General features: G+C 39.3%; 1 protein-coding gene across 2 annotated transcripts in view; it reads left to right on the forward strand.

The window, feature by feature from the left end:
- The window catches only part of TAMM41 (TAM41 mitochondrial translocator assembly and maintenance homolog), a 41,566-nt gene extending 32,347 nt beyond the window's left edge, over positions 1 to 9,219 (forward strand). Inside the window, exons 8-9 of one of the 2 annotated variants that reach the window (XM_024211974.3) lie at positions 6,089 to 6,194; positions 6,710 to 9,219. In XM_024211974.3, the coding sequence (XP_024067742.1) occupies positions 6,089 to 6,165 (77 nt within the window). In that variant the 3' untranslated portion in view covers positions 6,166 to 6,194; positions 6,710 to 9,219. Of the gene's footprint in view, positions 1 to 6,088 lie in introns of both variants that reach the window. The other variant, XM_024211973.3, reaches the window with a different exon arrangement.
- The last annotated feature ends 7,133 nt before the right edge of the window (positions 9,220 to 16,352 follow it).

The following is a 16,352-nucleotide window of genomic DNA, read 5'->3' on the forward strand; positions in this document are numbered from 1 at the left end:
CATGCCTCCGGACCCTGCGCCGCCGGAGCAGAGCAGCTGGAGCCCGGGAGGGGAAGTGCCCGGCCGGCAGCTGGGGTCCAGAGGCAAGGGGGCTGCCCGAAGCCGGTAGCGCTCGGGCAGCTCGGCTCTTAAACAGAGCCGAAGAGTTAGGGAAGGAGCAGAGCAGCTGCGGGAGGGGAAGTGCCCGGACGGTATTTTCCCGGACATGTTCGGCTTTTTGGCAATTCCCCCGGACGGGGGGTTGATTGCCGAAAAGCCGGACATGTCCGGGGAAAAACCGGACGTATGGTAACCCTACCATACTGTTAAAGTGAGAGTAATTTATATCCAGGGTGGTGGTCATTACTTAGCTGGCACACTGTTTGTTTGCTAACATTATTTGGCAGAGTACACAGTCATAACAAAGAATTTCAACCCACCTAAGAGGACTGTCCTTCATCTTTCTCGGCCAGTGTGGTTTTCAAATTGAGCTTGAGCTCTGTATTTTTGTTTGTTGTTAAATGCCCTATTTAGCTTTTGAAAATGTGCCTATATAATTTCTGAAGTCTGTGGGGAGATTTCTGGTCTGCTTTCTATTAGAGATGGCACCATCATTTGATTTATTTTTCCTCCTAGCTGGAGTCTGTATAGTCTTGTGGAACTAAAAACTTTGAAAGTTTTATGTTTAGTTGCTCTTAAGGAGCAATTGTATGTTGATATTTTTGAGTTTGGAAACTTCATCTGAAATAAAATCACACTTCATTATATTGATGGCAATGAATCATTGAGAGAGAGGTTTCGGTGAGACAAACATACATTCTTTTGAATGTTGACACACACATGTCAGTTAGATGTACCAAGGGACTTTTCTGCTTCTACTCTTCATTTTATTTCACTCTAAGGGACTGGGTGAGGGTTAATAGGTAAAATATTTCAAACTAAATAATCTCTGTTGCTGAAGTTCCATTGAAGTCCACACACATGCTTGAGTGTTGTCCTAAATAAGAGATGCTTTTTGAGAACTGGAAACTAAATTTGCCTCATGTTTTATGGAGGCTTTGCTGTAATTACGTGCAAGCAGCCTTTATATGTTGAAATCCATTGTTTGGTGCAGTGGCTGTTAACCAGACAACAGCAAATATTAACCACTGCTCCACTTCACTGTAAATGCAGCTGTTTAATAGTGCCGTGGTTCTCAACCAGGGGTATGTGTACCCCTGGGGGTACACAAAAGTCTACCGGGGGTACATCAACTCATCTAGATATTTGCCTAGTTTTACAACAGGCCACATAAAAAGCACTAGCAAAGTCAGTACAAACTAAAATTTCATACAGACAATGACTTGCTTATACTGCTCTATGCACTATACACTGAAATGTAAGTACAATATTCCAATTGATTTATTTTATAATTATATAGTAAAAATAGAAAGTAAGCATTTTTTCAGTAATAGTGTGCTGTTACACTTTTTTGTACTTGTATGTCTGATTTTTGTAAGCAAATAGTTTTAAGTGAGATGAAACTTGGGCATACGCAAGACAAATCAGACTCCTGCAAGGGGTACAGTAGTCCGGAAAGGTTGAGAGCCGCTGTGATAGTGCATACGTTAATCCTGAACATGCGTACATGACAGGAAGTGAAGAATACCCCCTCTACTGTAGCTACAGGGGAAGTTTGGGAAAGTGGCTTAATTTCAGCATTCCAGGATATTTGGGCTAACCCCTTACTCTTACAAAAAAATTGATATGGGATCCTTAATGACCAGAAGCTCTTACAACCTCTTATGGCTCAATCCCCAAAAACGTTTGCAGTTGTGTATGTCCATGTGCATTATTTTAAGTCTTTGTTCTGCATCGTCTGATGGAAAAATTTAAGGGGGAAGGAGGGAGACCTACGCACCAAGTAATCCTGGATTCATAGTAAAAGCTGAAAGACGCTTGTTGTCCAAGTGCTCACGAGTATGTCTTCAAACAGATTCTGAAACGGGGGTAGAATTGTGACCATTAACTTTTACTACAGATGTGACTCATCACCCAGAGGGCTGTTATAAGAAGTTGGCTATATGCAAGAACCTGCATTTTGTTTGTAACATGATGGGTTGGGATAGGAATATATAAAGCATCTTATTACATAAGATTCCAGTCTCAAGGCTCAAGTGGGTGGGGTTCAGTAGAGTGCTCACTGGAGGGAGGATATTAAGAAAATATCTTAATGTTCAACAGCTGCAAGAGGCTGTACTCGTTGGCAAGCAGATAGACCCGGCTGGCTTTTCTGACTGCAGTGCCAATACAGCAAAGGAGCCCTGCAGGGATATAACAACTGCTTTACTGCTGATACTCCACCTGCCATACTGTTGTTATAGTGAGAGTACATTGATTTCATTGGAATGGCAGAACATAATTTTTACATACAGTAACTTCAGTATTAGAGGTTTGTGTTTTCTTGGTGTATGGTACCCTAGTAGCTTGGGCAGTAGTCAACAGGGTCATATTTTTTAGGCGATTTTAATATTATTTGGGACAGGAACTACCTTTTTTTCCTGTTTTACTGTACCTAGCGCAATGGGGGTTCTAATCCATCACCAAAGCTCCTAGATGGTACCATAATGCAAATAACAATTATTTTTCATTTATTTTTCTTGACTGCAGTACGCTAGAGTCCATATGCATGCAACTATGTACATTTTAATTTGAAAAGTATTGTGTATGGTACGTATGATACATATTCCAAACAAAGTTCTCTGTTAATGTTTGGGTTGAACAGTTAAGTACTCAAGTGAATAAATGCAAAAATTAAGATTGCATGCACATCCTTAACTCAGCCTTTTCCTGCATGTCCATTATTATAGTTTTTAATGACATAATTCCATTGTTTCTGCAATTTATCATACTTTTTCTACAGTGTTCAGTACTCAAGTAATATCTTGTAACTATTTGTATCTATACTTGCACTTCTTTCATTATATTAATTGTCCAGTATTTCTTTGACTTAAAATATTATTTAAAATACTTTTATATGAAATTGATTACCGCTTAAGATATATTTTAATAATTGAGTAAGATGTACAACATCTTCTTTTCACCTTTCCAAAGATGCTATTCAGTGGATGATACACTTAACTCTGAATCTAAGTTGCCTATCTGTGTCAGCAAGCTGTCACGTTTCTGTTATACTGAAGCATGTTTAGCAAATATGGTTAAATGACTTTAATGTACTTTGTTAGTCTGGCATACAGAATAGTGCACAGTTCTGCATGACGATATGCATACATAAGTTTGTAGAAAAGGTAATATGTAGTTTAGAGTACATTTTGATGCATACGTACAAGGGGGCAGAACTATAGTTGTGCAGCCTTAAAATCTTGATTTTCAGACTTCTGAGTGCTTAACCCTGTAACTTTACTTCACTGATCATAATGTAGGGAATTTATAGTATTTTTTAAATAAAAAAAACTGGGGGGAGGAGGTCAGACAAACATAAAAAACGTCACTCTCCAGGACCTCAGAGCTTTGCTGGCTTGCCAAAAATGAGCAATACTTTGTTTTAAATTTCATAATTTGGTACAGTATGGTTAAACACAGCAGAACATCATGTCCCTTTCACATTAGGCCCACAAGAGAGCACTCCTCTTCTGCAAACTTTAGGAACTGAGCAACTAAAGGTGCATCTTGCAAAGTACACAGAAATAGCCCCTCAGCCCTTCGCACCTAGAATGTGCACAAGTACTGAGGAAATGGCTACTTTAGATCTCTGGCTCAGCCCTTGCACACCTTCATGAAAACTAGCCATGTGTGCAGGTGCAATGTCCTTCCTTACACACTTAATGAAGAAGTGATATGCAGCATTCTACTCCAAAAAGCTCAAATCAGAACAAATTTTCACTGCAATACTCAGAGGCACTTTTCCTCAGAGAGCTATTACCTTGGCAAATTTCATCTTTCAGTTCATGGCTCTGTCAATTGCAGGACTGTTTTAAGAGAAAAGTTCAAGATTTTTTTTTTATAATGGGAGAAGCGTAATTTTTTATTTCAGGTCCTAATCATCTTCTCGACCTCTGCCCCAATAGCTGATAGTCCTTGCTGGTTGGACTCAGGATCCCCTCTCAGATGTCATCTAGTGATGGCCCTGGCCCCTCGGCTCCCTGCTCTGACTTCCCCAGACAGTCCTTCTAGTGTTCGGCTCTGCCTTTGCTGGGCCAGCATGTTCTGCTGCATTACTTATGGTCCCCATCAACTTTTTCGCATCCACTCCCATGTCGTCATGCTCTCCCAATCAGCAGAACACATGCAGTGGGTGACGGAGAGAAGGGAGACCGCAATGCTTGACAAGCTGTTCAGCAGGGACATGCAATGCAAAAGCCTCCTGAGTTATCACTGCAGGTATCTTCAGAAGTGTTAGGAGTAGCAGGCTGCAACTTGGTCCCCTGGCCTAATCAGATATGTTTGCATATATATATATATATATATATATATAGGCATAACGAGTGGGGTTCCGCAGGGGTCTGTTTTGGGACCGGCTCTGTTCAATATCTTCATTAACGACTTAGATATTGGCATAGAAAGTACGCTTATTAAGTTTGCGGATGATACCAAACTGGGAGGGATTGCAACTGCTTTGGAGGACAGGGTCATAATTCAAAATGATCTGGACAAATTGGAGAAATAGTCTGAGTTAAACAGGATGAAGTTTAACAAAGACAAATGCAAAGTGCTCCACTTAGGAAGAAAAAATCAGTTTCACACATACCGAATGGGAAGAGACTGTCTAGGAAGGAGTACGGCAGAAAAAGATCTAGGGGTTATAGTGGACCACAAGCTAAATATGAGTCAACAGTGTGATGCTGTTGTAAAAAAAGCAAACATGATTCTGGGATGTATTAACAGGTGTGTTGTGAGCAAGACACGAGAAGTCATTCTTCCGCTCTACTCTGCTCTGGTTAGGCCTCAGCTGGAGTATTGTGTCCAGTTCTGGGCACCGCATTTCAAGAAAGATGTGGAGAAATTGGAAAGGGTCCAGAGAAGAGCAACAAGAATGATTAAAGGTCTTGAGAACATGACCTATGAAGGAAGGCTGAAGGAATTGGGTTTGTTTAGTTTGGAAAAGAGAAGACTGAGAGGGGACATGATAGCAGTTTTCAGGTATCTAAAAGGGTGTCATAAGGAGGAGGGAGAAAACTTGTTCACCTTAGCCTCTAAGGATAGAACAAGAAGCAATGGGCTTAAACTGCAGCAAGGGAGGTCTAGGTTGGACATTAGGAAAAAGTTCCTAACTGTCAGGGTGGTTAAACACTGGAATAAATTGCCTAGGGAGGTTGTGGAATCTCCATCTCTGGAGATATTTAAGAGTAAGTTAGATAAATGTCTATCAGGGATGGTCTAGGGTATGTCTACACCCAGCCGCTAGTTCGGCGGCTGGGAATCGAAGTTCTGGGTTCGACTTATCGCGTCTTGTCTGGATGCGATAAGTCGAACCAGGAAGTGATCGCCGTCGACTGCGGTACTCCAGCTAGACGAGAGGAGTACCGCGGCGTCGACGGGGGAGCCTGCCTGCCGCGTGTGGACTGAGGTAAGTTCGAACTAAGGTACGTCGACTTCAGCTACGTTATTCACGTAGCTGAAGTTGCGTACCTTAGTTCGAATTGGGGGGTAAGTGTAGACCAAGCCCTAGACAGTATTTGGTCCTGCCATGCGGGCAGGGGACTGGACTCGATGACCTCTCGAGGTCCCTTCCAGTCCTAGAATCTATGAATCTATGAATATACTATTATAACTTCACAGTCCTTTACTCATTTTGATTCTTATTGTCATCAGAAGCACTTCCGGGTGAACAGCGCCTACCATGCTTTGAATCATGCATTATCATTCTTAGCTGTTGCCTTCCACGGAATTTGTCAATTTTGTCTGTCTCACATGCTATCAGCCTCTATTAGCTACTATATCATGAATCTGTCAAGAAAAGGAAAAGTTAGCTATCTGTTGTTGCAATACAAATAGCCTTTGGTCACCTTTCCAGGGAAGTACTTTATTTGGAGATTTGCTTAAGGCTTTCTCAAGAACTAAATAGTTGTTTCTCTTCCTAAGTTCTACCTGTCTTGTTTTTTTTTCTTAGGGTTCAAGAAATCAGTGACTTACAGTATGAGGAAAATGTATAAAATGACAAAAGGATGGCTAAGGAAGACTTCCTGATGTCCAAGTTGTGTACATACTATGTATAGGTAAATAAACAGACCTCTTTTTCTCTGCAACTATTGTGCAATTGGTACCTGTTACTTTACCTACCTATGTAAACTGTGGATAGGTAGCAATAATTATACTATGTATATACAAATACTTTCTCACATGGGGTGCGGACCTCATTGGGTGCAGATAATTTGCTAAAGGCTGAGGGAATTCATTTGCAAGTATACTTAAGGTTTTCCTGTGTATATTAGAGATTTGACTCTGAAATACATTTGCCAGAAATGCTTGTTTGCACATCTGAAAGCAAAAAAATAAAATTCCTGTATGTTTGATAGAATCTGGACTATTTTGGAAAAGAAAACTTTCTTCTCAAGCTTTGTCCTGTTCTCTTCTCCAGTCTCTTCTGAGGAGTTTATAGAATTGTGGGGTCCAGTTGAGTTTTAACTAGATATTAAAACTTTCCCCATACAATGCTTTCCTTTTTACATTAAGTCCATTTGAGTGCACATGTATTTTAAAAGTGCAATATTACTCTATAACCCTTCTGCAGAGTGGGATCCATCAAGAATACATTTTTTCTCTCTCACAACCCAGAAAATACTTAATGAGAGAGAGGCATTTTGGAGGATATATTTCACTGTCTGTGCCATGTCTGGGAGCATAGGTAACTGAAGAGTTACGAGCCGGTAAGGTATCTTAAAGGTCAGCCATTCTTGGCAATCCTTTTAGTTGACAGCAACATAACTCACAACCAAGTAGTGGCTGGGAGGTTATATTTCAAAACAAGGTCAATTTTCATTAAGCTTCTGGGTCCAGTAACGTGTAAGTTACACAATATATTTTAAGTGTTCTGCACTACCAACTCACAAAGTACTTTAAAATCAGTCTGGTTAAAATCATGGAAATTGTTGTTAGTTACAGTATAAACTACTGGATTAATGTAAATTGTAAAATGTGTGTGAAAATACTGACCATAAGGATAGAACCTATTCTCTTCCAATTAATCAGATCAGCTTTACAAAAGAGATTCAACTACCATATTCCTATTACTTGTCAATAAGTTATTAAAGATGCGGTCAGTGGAGGCATTGACCTTTTAATGTAAAGAGAATCTTTGATATGGTGTTCTAGATGTATCTGCTGTAGATAATGGGAATGTTTGAGAATTCATTTTTCTCTTTGGATCAAGTGGCTTTACTTACTTGCTTATCCAAAAATGACTTTTCTTAACAGGTGTTCTCCATATGAAGGGTCTTGACAGGGGCATCCTTTTTCTCACTATTTGATCTGGTTTTAAAGCCAGTGGCAGTTGCAATAAGGGAAAAACAATAATATAAAGAGGTTAGGAATTTAAAAGTAACTTTCCCACAGACTATATCTTTTGTTGCATAACCTTAATTTCTGAAATCTATCATTTGATTTCATTTAATTGGAAGTTTTAGGAAAATCTTAAATTACAAAAGGAATTGAGGGTGTAAAACCAGCTGTTACCTATTTCCAAGGAGTAATTTAAGCATATCATGCAGCTTGGCAATTTGAGAGGGAAGCTGAGGAAATAACATACTGTAAGATGGCTCATTAATTCAGTTCTGCTTTCATCACCATTGAACAGATGTTACAATCTATGATTTTAAAATCCTGAAGAGCTTAAAGTGGTTAAATTTTAAATCTAGAGTCAGTAAATAAAACTAGATTGTTCCATTGAAAGCTTTATTGGAATAAGATTGGTAATACAGAACAATGAATATCCTCCCAAAGCCATTGTTTCTATTAACTCCCTTTCCTATATGTATATTCCTAGCATTTTGTCACCCATCAGTAGTTGGTTACAAATCTTGGAATAGGGTCAAGGAAACCGGATAAACATTTCTGTAGTGTGTATACTTTTTGATAGTGGTAGGCTTTAGGTTTCCAAACTTCCAGGAATACAATGTGTTAGGCTAAAATTTCCATATTGATTGTTTCAGGGGGAAAAAAAAAAAGTAAAGAGACAGCAAGGGAATTTATATTGGAGAATGGCTGAAAACCCATTCCTTCCATGAGTTGCCAATATTATAATAGTAAGTCTCTGCTTCATACTATTAGGTATGTTAGAGAGGCTCAGAAAGTTGGTTTGCAGCTGCATCTGTACCCTGTGGAGAGAGACCGTGGATCAGTAAGCCTAGGATATTCAGAAATGCAAGAGAAAGTGAAACTGGGAAAACAGGTTAGTCTCCAAGCACAAATAAAAAGAATATCATCCCCACATAATAGGTGAAAGGTAGTGTCATCCTTGCATCACCTTTAATTAGAAAATAAGTGGCACTGCTTTTAACTGTGGCATATTCTGCAACAAAAATTATTCAGATTAGGAAACAGTTGTATATCTAGCTCTAGCATTGTGCTTCAGGAGTAGTAAGAGGACAAAGTGTGAACTCTTCAGAGAGGGGAATCTAACTACGTGGCATACACAAGGAGGATGGGGTTGAGATGTAACAAAAGACAGACCAGTGGAGCTGGGGCACATAACTAGTTAGTTCCTCAGGTTTTTGTTGGGTTTTTTTGGGGGGGGGGGTTAAAAATAAAGGTTCTGCTCGATAACCTGCTAGTCTTGTGTACAAAATACCACTTATCTTAACCAAAAATAGATATGGAACAAATACTTGAATAATCCCACAAATAATGTATTTTGGAGTAAAATGAGTACAAATTTTCTGAAATCAATTCCTGATTTAAGAATGAGGCTTATTCAGCAGCAAATTCTTTTAAGAATGTTGGACACCATTCAGAATGGCAAAGGTAGGAATAGGAGATAATGGCAAGACAAATGCAAGCCTATTTCCTATGCTGTTCAAATATCTCGAAGTATGATGTTGGAGGGCTAGATGAGTGTAATCACCCCACTGGAAAGTTAAGTCCCAATTTGACAGTGTGCTGATGAGCCATCCTGCATTCCATTAAAGTGGAGGAAGTGCACCAGGCTGCAGGATTTAGTCCATGATAAAATCATTAAAAGGAATGTATTTCTCTGTAGAATTGTATTTTTCTGTGTGTATGTGTATTCTGTTTTTGTAATCAAACTTTGAAAAAATAAAAATATTTTATATCAGGAAAATATCCACAGTGGTTTTGTGTGGAAAAAATAATTTAGGTTCATAAGGTGCCTCTCACTGAACATGGGAGTGAAGATTGAAAGAATCTCAGTCACAAGAATCTACAAACCGAATGTATATTACCAGATAATTCAAGTAGAGAACTAAAAAATTGCTCCAACAAATTAACCTATTTGTTGTATCCTCTTCATATTTCATATAGGATCTACCAGTTCTTCTTACCTGAGGGTGGTTATAATTCTATTACACCTAGAGGCCTCAACAAAGATCAGGGTTCCACTGTGCTAGGCATTGTACAAACACACAATAGTTTTACAAATGTGAAGAGCGTACATTCTAAACAGGCAAAACAAAGGGTGGGCAAAAGGAATATCAGTATCCCCTAATTCACAGTGAGGTGAAGAAGGATTAAATAACATGTCCAAGGTTTAAAAAAAAAAAGTCTGTTGGAGAGCTGAGAACTGAACCCAGATCCCCAGTCCAGTGTCTTGTCAACGATATCAGATTTTGATCTGTAAAGTCGTAAATGCTTTGTCTCCCATTGCTTCAGTGACTGCCTCAGAGATTTCCTATCTGCTGCTGAGCCAGTTAAAATATTATGAGACGCCTGAGCTAATATCTGGCTAAGAGCACTATTAGCAAAGCTCTTAAGCACATGCTTAACTCAATCCTTATTCACATTAGGGCTTTATGTTTCAATATGACTGGACCTCAAAGATTTGATTCTAACTACATTTCCATCCTTTGGTTACTTTCAGTTGTTTCTTTGTTTTTATTTTTTTAAATAAGGCAAATAGGGAAGTATGAATAGACCCTTCACTAAAAAATCCCATTAGGATGTTTTATATTGTAACATACTCATATTTCACTCTCTTCATCAGAGTCCTCATTGACACAAGATCTTGGGATAAGCAATTGGTTATGTTTAAAGTGAGTGAGGAAATGCATTAAAGATGAGTTTGAGCTGTGGAGGAGGGGGTGAAAGTTAGTTTCTAAACAAACCAGAAATCTAATAATGTTTTAATGTGGGATTGCTGTTTTGAGAGGTGCCCACTCATGAAAAATGGTTCAGAACTTTAGAAATAACTTGATCTGATCTGTGAGAGTGAGGTTTGACCCCAGTTTCTGCTATAGAGCAGAGCTGTCTTCATTGTGAGCCTACTTAGCTGAGCAAGGGCATATGTTTAATAAGTAATGTTCTCTGGGGTGGGGGGATGTATTGCTCTCTGCTCAACAGCTAAGTAAACATTTTTATGTGCAACAGATGTTTTGTATAGAGCCAAACCCTCCAAAGCTTTAAAATGCATGCCCCTGCCAGTGGCTCAGTCTCTTTCACATTACAGGTGTTACTTTATTGTAGAGCTTGCCTGTAACTTGAGTTGGTTTTATTTGTCTTAAATGACCTGAAGTATGCAGTGCATCTCTTCGCTTGGCTTTGTGGTGAACTTCCTTTGTGCACAACAACAGAATGGGCCATTTCTTATCCTCCAAGGAGAGGATTAAAAATCCCAGTTTGAGCATGCCTAGTTTACTCCATCTGTTGATACCTTACAAATATTCCAGTCTGTGTAGTAAATCTTGTAAGAGAGACTTGAAAAACTTCTCTTTTGGTTGGTGTAGGCAGAAAGCTTTTCTTTCAATGGGTTCTGCTCTGTAAATCATTTATCTTTGTGCTTTTAAAAGTGTCCTACCTTTCCCCTTGAGGCCATTGGTCTTGCATGTATTTAGCTTTTTGGCAGAAAGCCATGAATGAATCATAGGCAAGTGCAGCACACATTCTGAGCTCCTCTCTTTTGTACAGTTAATGTTTTACATTTAATTTTTCTTACATTTTTCTATGTGTTTCAGATATTTTTGTTGCTTTTGAAGTTCCCAGCAATGGTTAGAAATGACACCTTGCAGTTTACAGCTGTAATTCACTAAAATAACTAGCAGTTATGGCGTGGAAAGCTAGTTTTAGGAGCACATGTACTGGTAACTGTCTTCAGTGTGATAAGGTGTATTTGCCCTTCTACAATGTTAGTGACTTGGTCTACTTCAAATTTTCATTTCATCTTTAACTTTGTTTTATTGCTCTCTCTCCTGCCTAAACCGTGCCATCCTCCCATTCTCCTGCACGTTTCCCTGCTGCTTGGTTGCGTCTCACCTGGATTTAATTTCCAGCTATTTCATTCTCTTCTCCCCAAAACATTCATTTCCCTGGTCTCTGGCAGCTCCAGAACTTGTTTCCCCCACCTCATCATCCTGTATGAGCAGTGTGCCTAGTAGAGGCAGTTAGGCGGGTAGCTCCTTATTTCCAGGTGCTTTAACAGGCATCCATGCTTTCTTCTCAGTGAAAGACACCGGTAGAAGCTACTAGAAACTACCATAGGTGAATCAGCGCAATGGGACCAGCTAGCTCTCCTCACACCAGGCAAGAGCTCTGCAGACCACAATTTGAGAAACACTATAGTAAACTCTATTCTATCTGGACAAATGAAGGGAACTTTAAATCAAGATTTCTCAGAGCAGAGCTGGCAAAGTAGCAAAGATAGGTTGAGTGAAAAAGTCCCTGTCCAGATGCAGCATCTATGGCTAGGTCTACACTACGGGGGGGGGAGGTTGACCTAAGATATGCAACTTCAGCTACGCGAATAGCGTAGCTGAAGTTGCATATTTTAGGTCGACTTACCTGGCTGTGAGGACGGCTGCAAGTCGATCGCTGCTGCTCCCCCGTCGACTCCGCTTCCGCCTCTCGCTGCGGTGGAGTTCCGTAGTCGACGGCAGAGCGATTAGGGATCAATTTTATCGCGTCTACACTAGATGCGATAAATCGATCCCCGATAGATCGATCGCTACCCGCTGATCCGGCGGGTAGTGAAGACATGCCCTATGTCTGTTAGAGCTCCACTTCTCTCTGCACCCACCCATCTCAGGAATGTCAACAAAAATTTGGTCTCATGAATAACCACCTAAACAATACTTCTGTACCCTGATCCTAGCTGTGCAGTGACAACCATACTACAGAGGTTACATTTTATGTAATATAGCATATTATGTATGAAATTGGGCAGCTGCTCCAGAGAGGATGCTCACTTCAACTAATATGTCCGGTCCATCAAAGATGGGTAGTTCTCCCCCTGCTTAAGTCCTCTTTTTGTTGCAATAAGTAGGACATAATTAAGATTTGGCAGTTCTTCCAGGTATTTAGCCATATGAAGCTTCACCGATCTAATGCGATATTTAGAGTATCTGAAGTTGAAATTAAAAAGAGCCTGCACTTCAATGTCCTCACCTATGCCTGGGGAGTTCTCTCCTTATGCAAGAGTCAACAGGTAAAGTATGCCAGTCAGTGCATTTGACTAACAGACTGAGTAAGGTATCAGGGGGTAGCCGTGTTAGTCTGTATCCACAAAAACAACAAGGAGTCCAGTGGCACCTTAAAGACTACTGAGTAATGTAGCTGCAGGATTAGTTAAAAAGCAGATAGTCACCTAAGAACTATACAGTCTAACTTTCCATGGCCCCTCCATAATATCCTGTAGTTTCAGCATGTGCATTGATCCTTTGAGCAAATAGCCTTGTCAGAGAAAATCATAGAGGATCTATCTTGGTACTTTTACATAGTTTCAGTAGAAAATGAATCTTTCCATTACTTGCAACTTGAGTAGAGGGTGAATAAATCAGAATATCCCTTTCCCTCCCCCTCCCCCCATAACTATCATGCCAAGAGGCACCAAAGAATAGGACTACTCCTCTCTGTAGGATGCCTTTTCCTATTAGATATTTTTAAATTTGCGAACATGCTCTGGTGATCAATGTGGGGTTAATGTTTGTGAAATTATGAGATCTATTGTAAGATGTTCAAAAAGTGCAAAGCATTATTACCTTTCCTTTTAAGGCAATGTGAATCACCTTTTAGTTGGACCTATTTTCTGCAAGTGTGGAAAGGTTTATTCTTTTGTATATGTTATCTTGCTGGAAGAAATAAAGTCTGGCTTGGTTTATATAGCTAATGACATAAAACTTCTGCCACACTCACTATTTCAACTGTGCCACAAAGATTTGCAGTTGATAAAATTTCATTTTACCATATTTTGAAATTATAAATCTGCCGTAACAAAACCTTTAACTAGACATGATTACTGGTAACAGGAGAAACAAGAGCAAGATGCTTACAGCCTATGTTTTTGTGGATTTTTACTCAGGTGCGTTACGTTGAGTAAATTTAAGAATAGATTAAGCTGTAATAAATGAAAACAAAGTTTGAGATCAGATATAAGTGTATTCACAGAAAAAGAACATTGCAGGTAACCCTTGAAACCTAGTCCAGAATCTTATGTCTCAGTAGTGTCTTCAGAATCCAGTCATCTGATCAAATCTTTGTCTGTAAATAATCAGACTTTTACAACATTTTCTGGCACTTAAAAAAAAAAAATGAAGTACATGCAGTGGCAAATCCTGATATACGAAGGGCTAAAGTCTGACCTGATTTACACTCCATGCATCCCTATTGATTTTAGAGGACTCCCATAAGTTTTAAGTCAGGGTAGGAATTGGCTCCTAGAGGTGGTCTTCCTTTCAATAGCAGTCGTAGGCAATAATATCATCAGTCCTGTTCGTTTTGCTTCACTTGCTTTTCCATTATGCCATAGGACTCTTTAAAATCCTGGATCTGCTACTGAATGCATGGACCTCCTGCTTTGATACAAAGAAAGAAGAGCTAATGAACCAGCTATATGTCTCACCCCTTGCCTTACAGAACCCTTCCTATATGTTTTCAGTCCTACACTATATGGACAGTCTGTTTTTTGGGATATTTGGTAAAGTCAGATGTTTGGAACCCCAAACATATTTTTATTTTTATTTATTTATTTATTTTATTTTTGCTGAAATCTTGCTAGTCTCTTGCTCTCCACTGCCTCAGCGCTCTCGAGCTTAGGTATGTGTTCTGGCCACTGTGATATCACACAATCTATCATTTATTCTTAACAGCCCTTATTTTAGTTTTCTTATGCTTAGCTTTTTGTTACCTTTAAATGTATACAAAATAGTCACTTCCTTTTTTCTGCTTTATTTGTAACTTCATTGGGAATGCCTCTTCAAGTAAAAAGGAGTCCATTTTTTTTTTTTAAATCCTGCTTCATATTTTACCTGTATTGGACCATTTGAAAAAGTGGAAACTTCCATCTAGTACTATAACATAGCTCTTACATCCACTTGCAAAATGTGCTGGCTTTAGCAATTCGGGGAAAGGAGGAAGAAAGGGACACAGGTGACAGATGCAAGTCATGTCACTTATAGCACTTCTGGAAGACACTGATAATATGGTGTTGAGGGCAGTATGAGAACTTGAATAGATTAGAATACCCCCTTGTTTTGATTGGATAAAATGCCTGAGCTTAGCAGTGCTCCAGACCAGCAGCAGCTGTACTGATTTAGTATGGGACCAATGCTTGAAAGTGGTTGGGACATGCCCTTTCTCACCCCATTACTCCTGGCTCTGTGGCCTATGGAACTTTGAGCAAGTGCAAAAACCTTGGAGGGGGCCCCTAACTGGCATTTCTGTCTTCATGTACAATAAGACCTTCTCTGAATTGATAGTTGTCCATAAAGGTGGCGAGGTTCAAAAGAGCATCAAGGAATTAGGTGCCCAACTCCTGTTGAAGATGAATGATACTTGGATGCTTAGCTCCATTTGTTGTCTTTGAAAATCCCAGCTGTATTTGTTGCACACTTGCTCAGTGGTTTACAGGCACTGTAGTTCAAAATTTTTAAAGTACATTTTATGAGCAAGTATAGCTTTTTGGTGATACAGAATAGTCATCACATCCTGCAATGAGGCAACCTATACATCCTTAACTTTATAATATTGCTACAGTAATTTTGTATCTGGTCAGAAAAGGCAACCTGTTCAGATTTGCTTGATCCTGGATCTTCATGAACTATGACTGTACGATGGCTTGTCTTTTCTCCTGTATGAATATTAAGGTAAAAACAATGAACTCATTGCATTTGTAGTTTGAGCTTAATTTTTGTTACGAAAGCTGTGCATTGCATAATGGAAATAGAAAAGGGATGGAGCTTGAAGAAATTTTCACAACTGTTTGTTGGTAAGTGCATGTTAAATAAGACTCTTTTAATCCAAAGACTGACTGACTCCTGAACGTTTAACTACATCAAAGGCTAATTTTTCTAAAGGGCTTTTGTTATAAACGATATACAGACGTAATTTTAAAACATATTATACTGTCCTTCTTTTACACTGAAGTCTCTATTTGAAGAATAGCTTCTAAAATAACAGAGTGGTCACTTTGTTAATTCTAATAAACATATTTTAAATAAAACTTTACAAATAAACAAAGTTTTAACTCCAGAGAATGTTTTCAGTTTAATATTACAATTCCAAACAATGTTACAGTACTTCAACAAAAAGGGAAAACCAGTGAGTGTCTTGTATTTCAACAGCCTTGGATACCCATAGTACTTAGGACTGGACTTGCCTCTAATCTAGAACAAAACAAGTAAGCCAATTGTGGTCCAACATTCTGATGCAGCAAAACTAGAGTCATTCCTGTTTCTATTGGACTCTGAAGTTACTTGGTAGTTCTCTTGAACATAGTGCTGCTGTTTTGTTCCTACTCCAATTGAAAGTACACTGTCTCTTTTAATCTTCCTTAAGGGGATGGAGTAGACCAGTGGGTCTCAGCCTTTTGTATTGGTGACCCCTTTCACACAGCAAGCCTATGAGTAAAACCCCCGCATAATTTAAATTTCCCAGTGAATTCTTGTAGGTATGGAGGATGAATTTTTATACCTGGTCCAAACTTTACACAGTGTTTCAGCTGCCCCCATCTCTTCAGCCCGGAGAGAACAACAAAGAGACAAAGGTAAAGCAAGCCTTTCCATTGGCTCTTTTGGTCAGGTGCTCACTCCCTTTTCTTTACCTAGGCACTTTTTAACCCTTTACAAGTAAAGCAAGCAGCCACCAAGAGGGTCTTTATAGCTAACTGGCTGGCTGGGTGTCCATAAAAGGGAGCCCATCCCCCCCCCCACCACCTTCATTTATCACAATAACAATTTACAGTTTGATCAACTTGTCTGTGTGGAATTACTACAATT

Source organism: Terrapene carolina, unplaced genomic scaffold, assembly GCF_002925995.2.
Source record: "Terrapene carolina triunguis isolate 2854851 unplaced genomic scaffold, T_m_triunguis-2.0 Scaffold232, whole genome shotgun sequence".
NCBI classification, from domain to species: domain Eukaryota; kingdom Metazoa; phylum Chordata; order Testudines; family Emydidae; genus Terrapene; species Terrapene triunguis.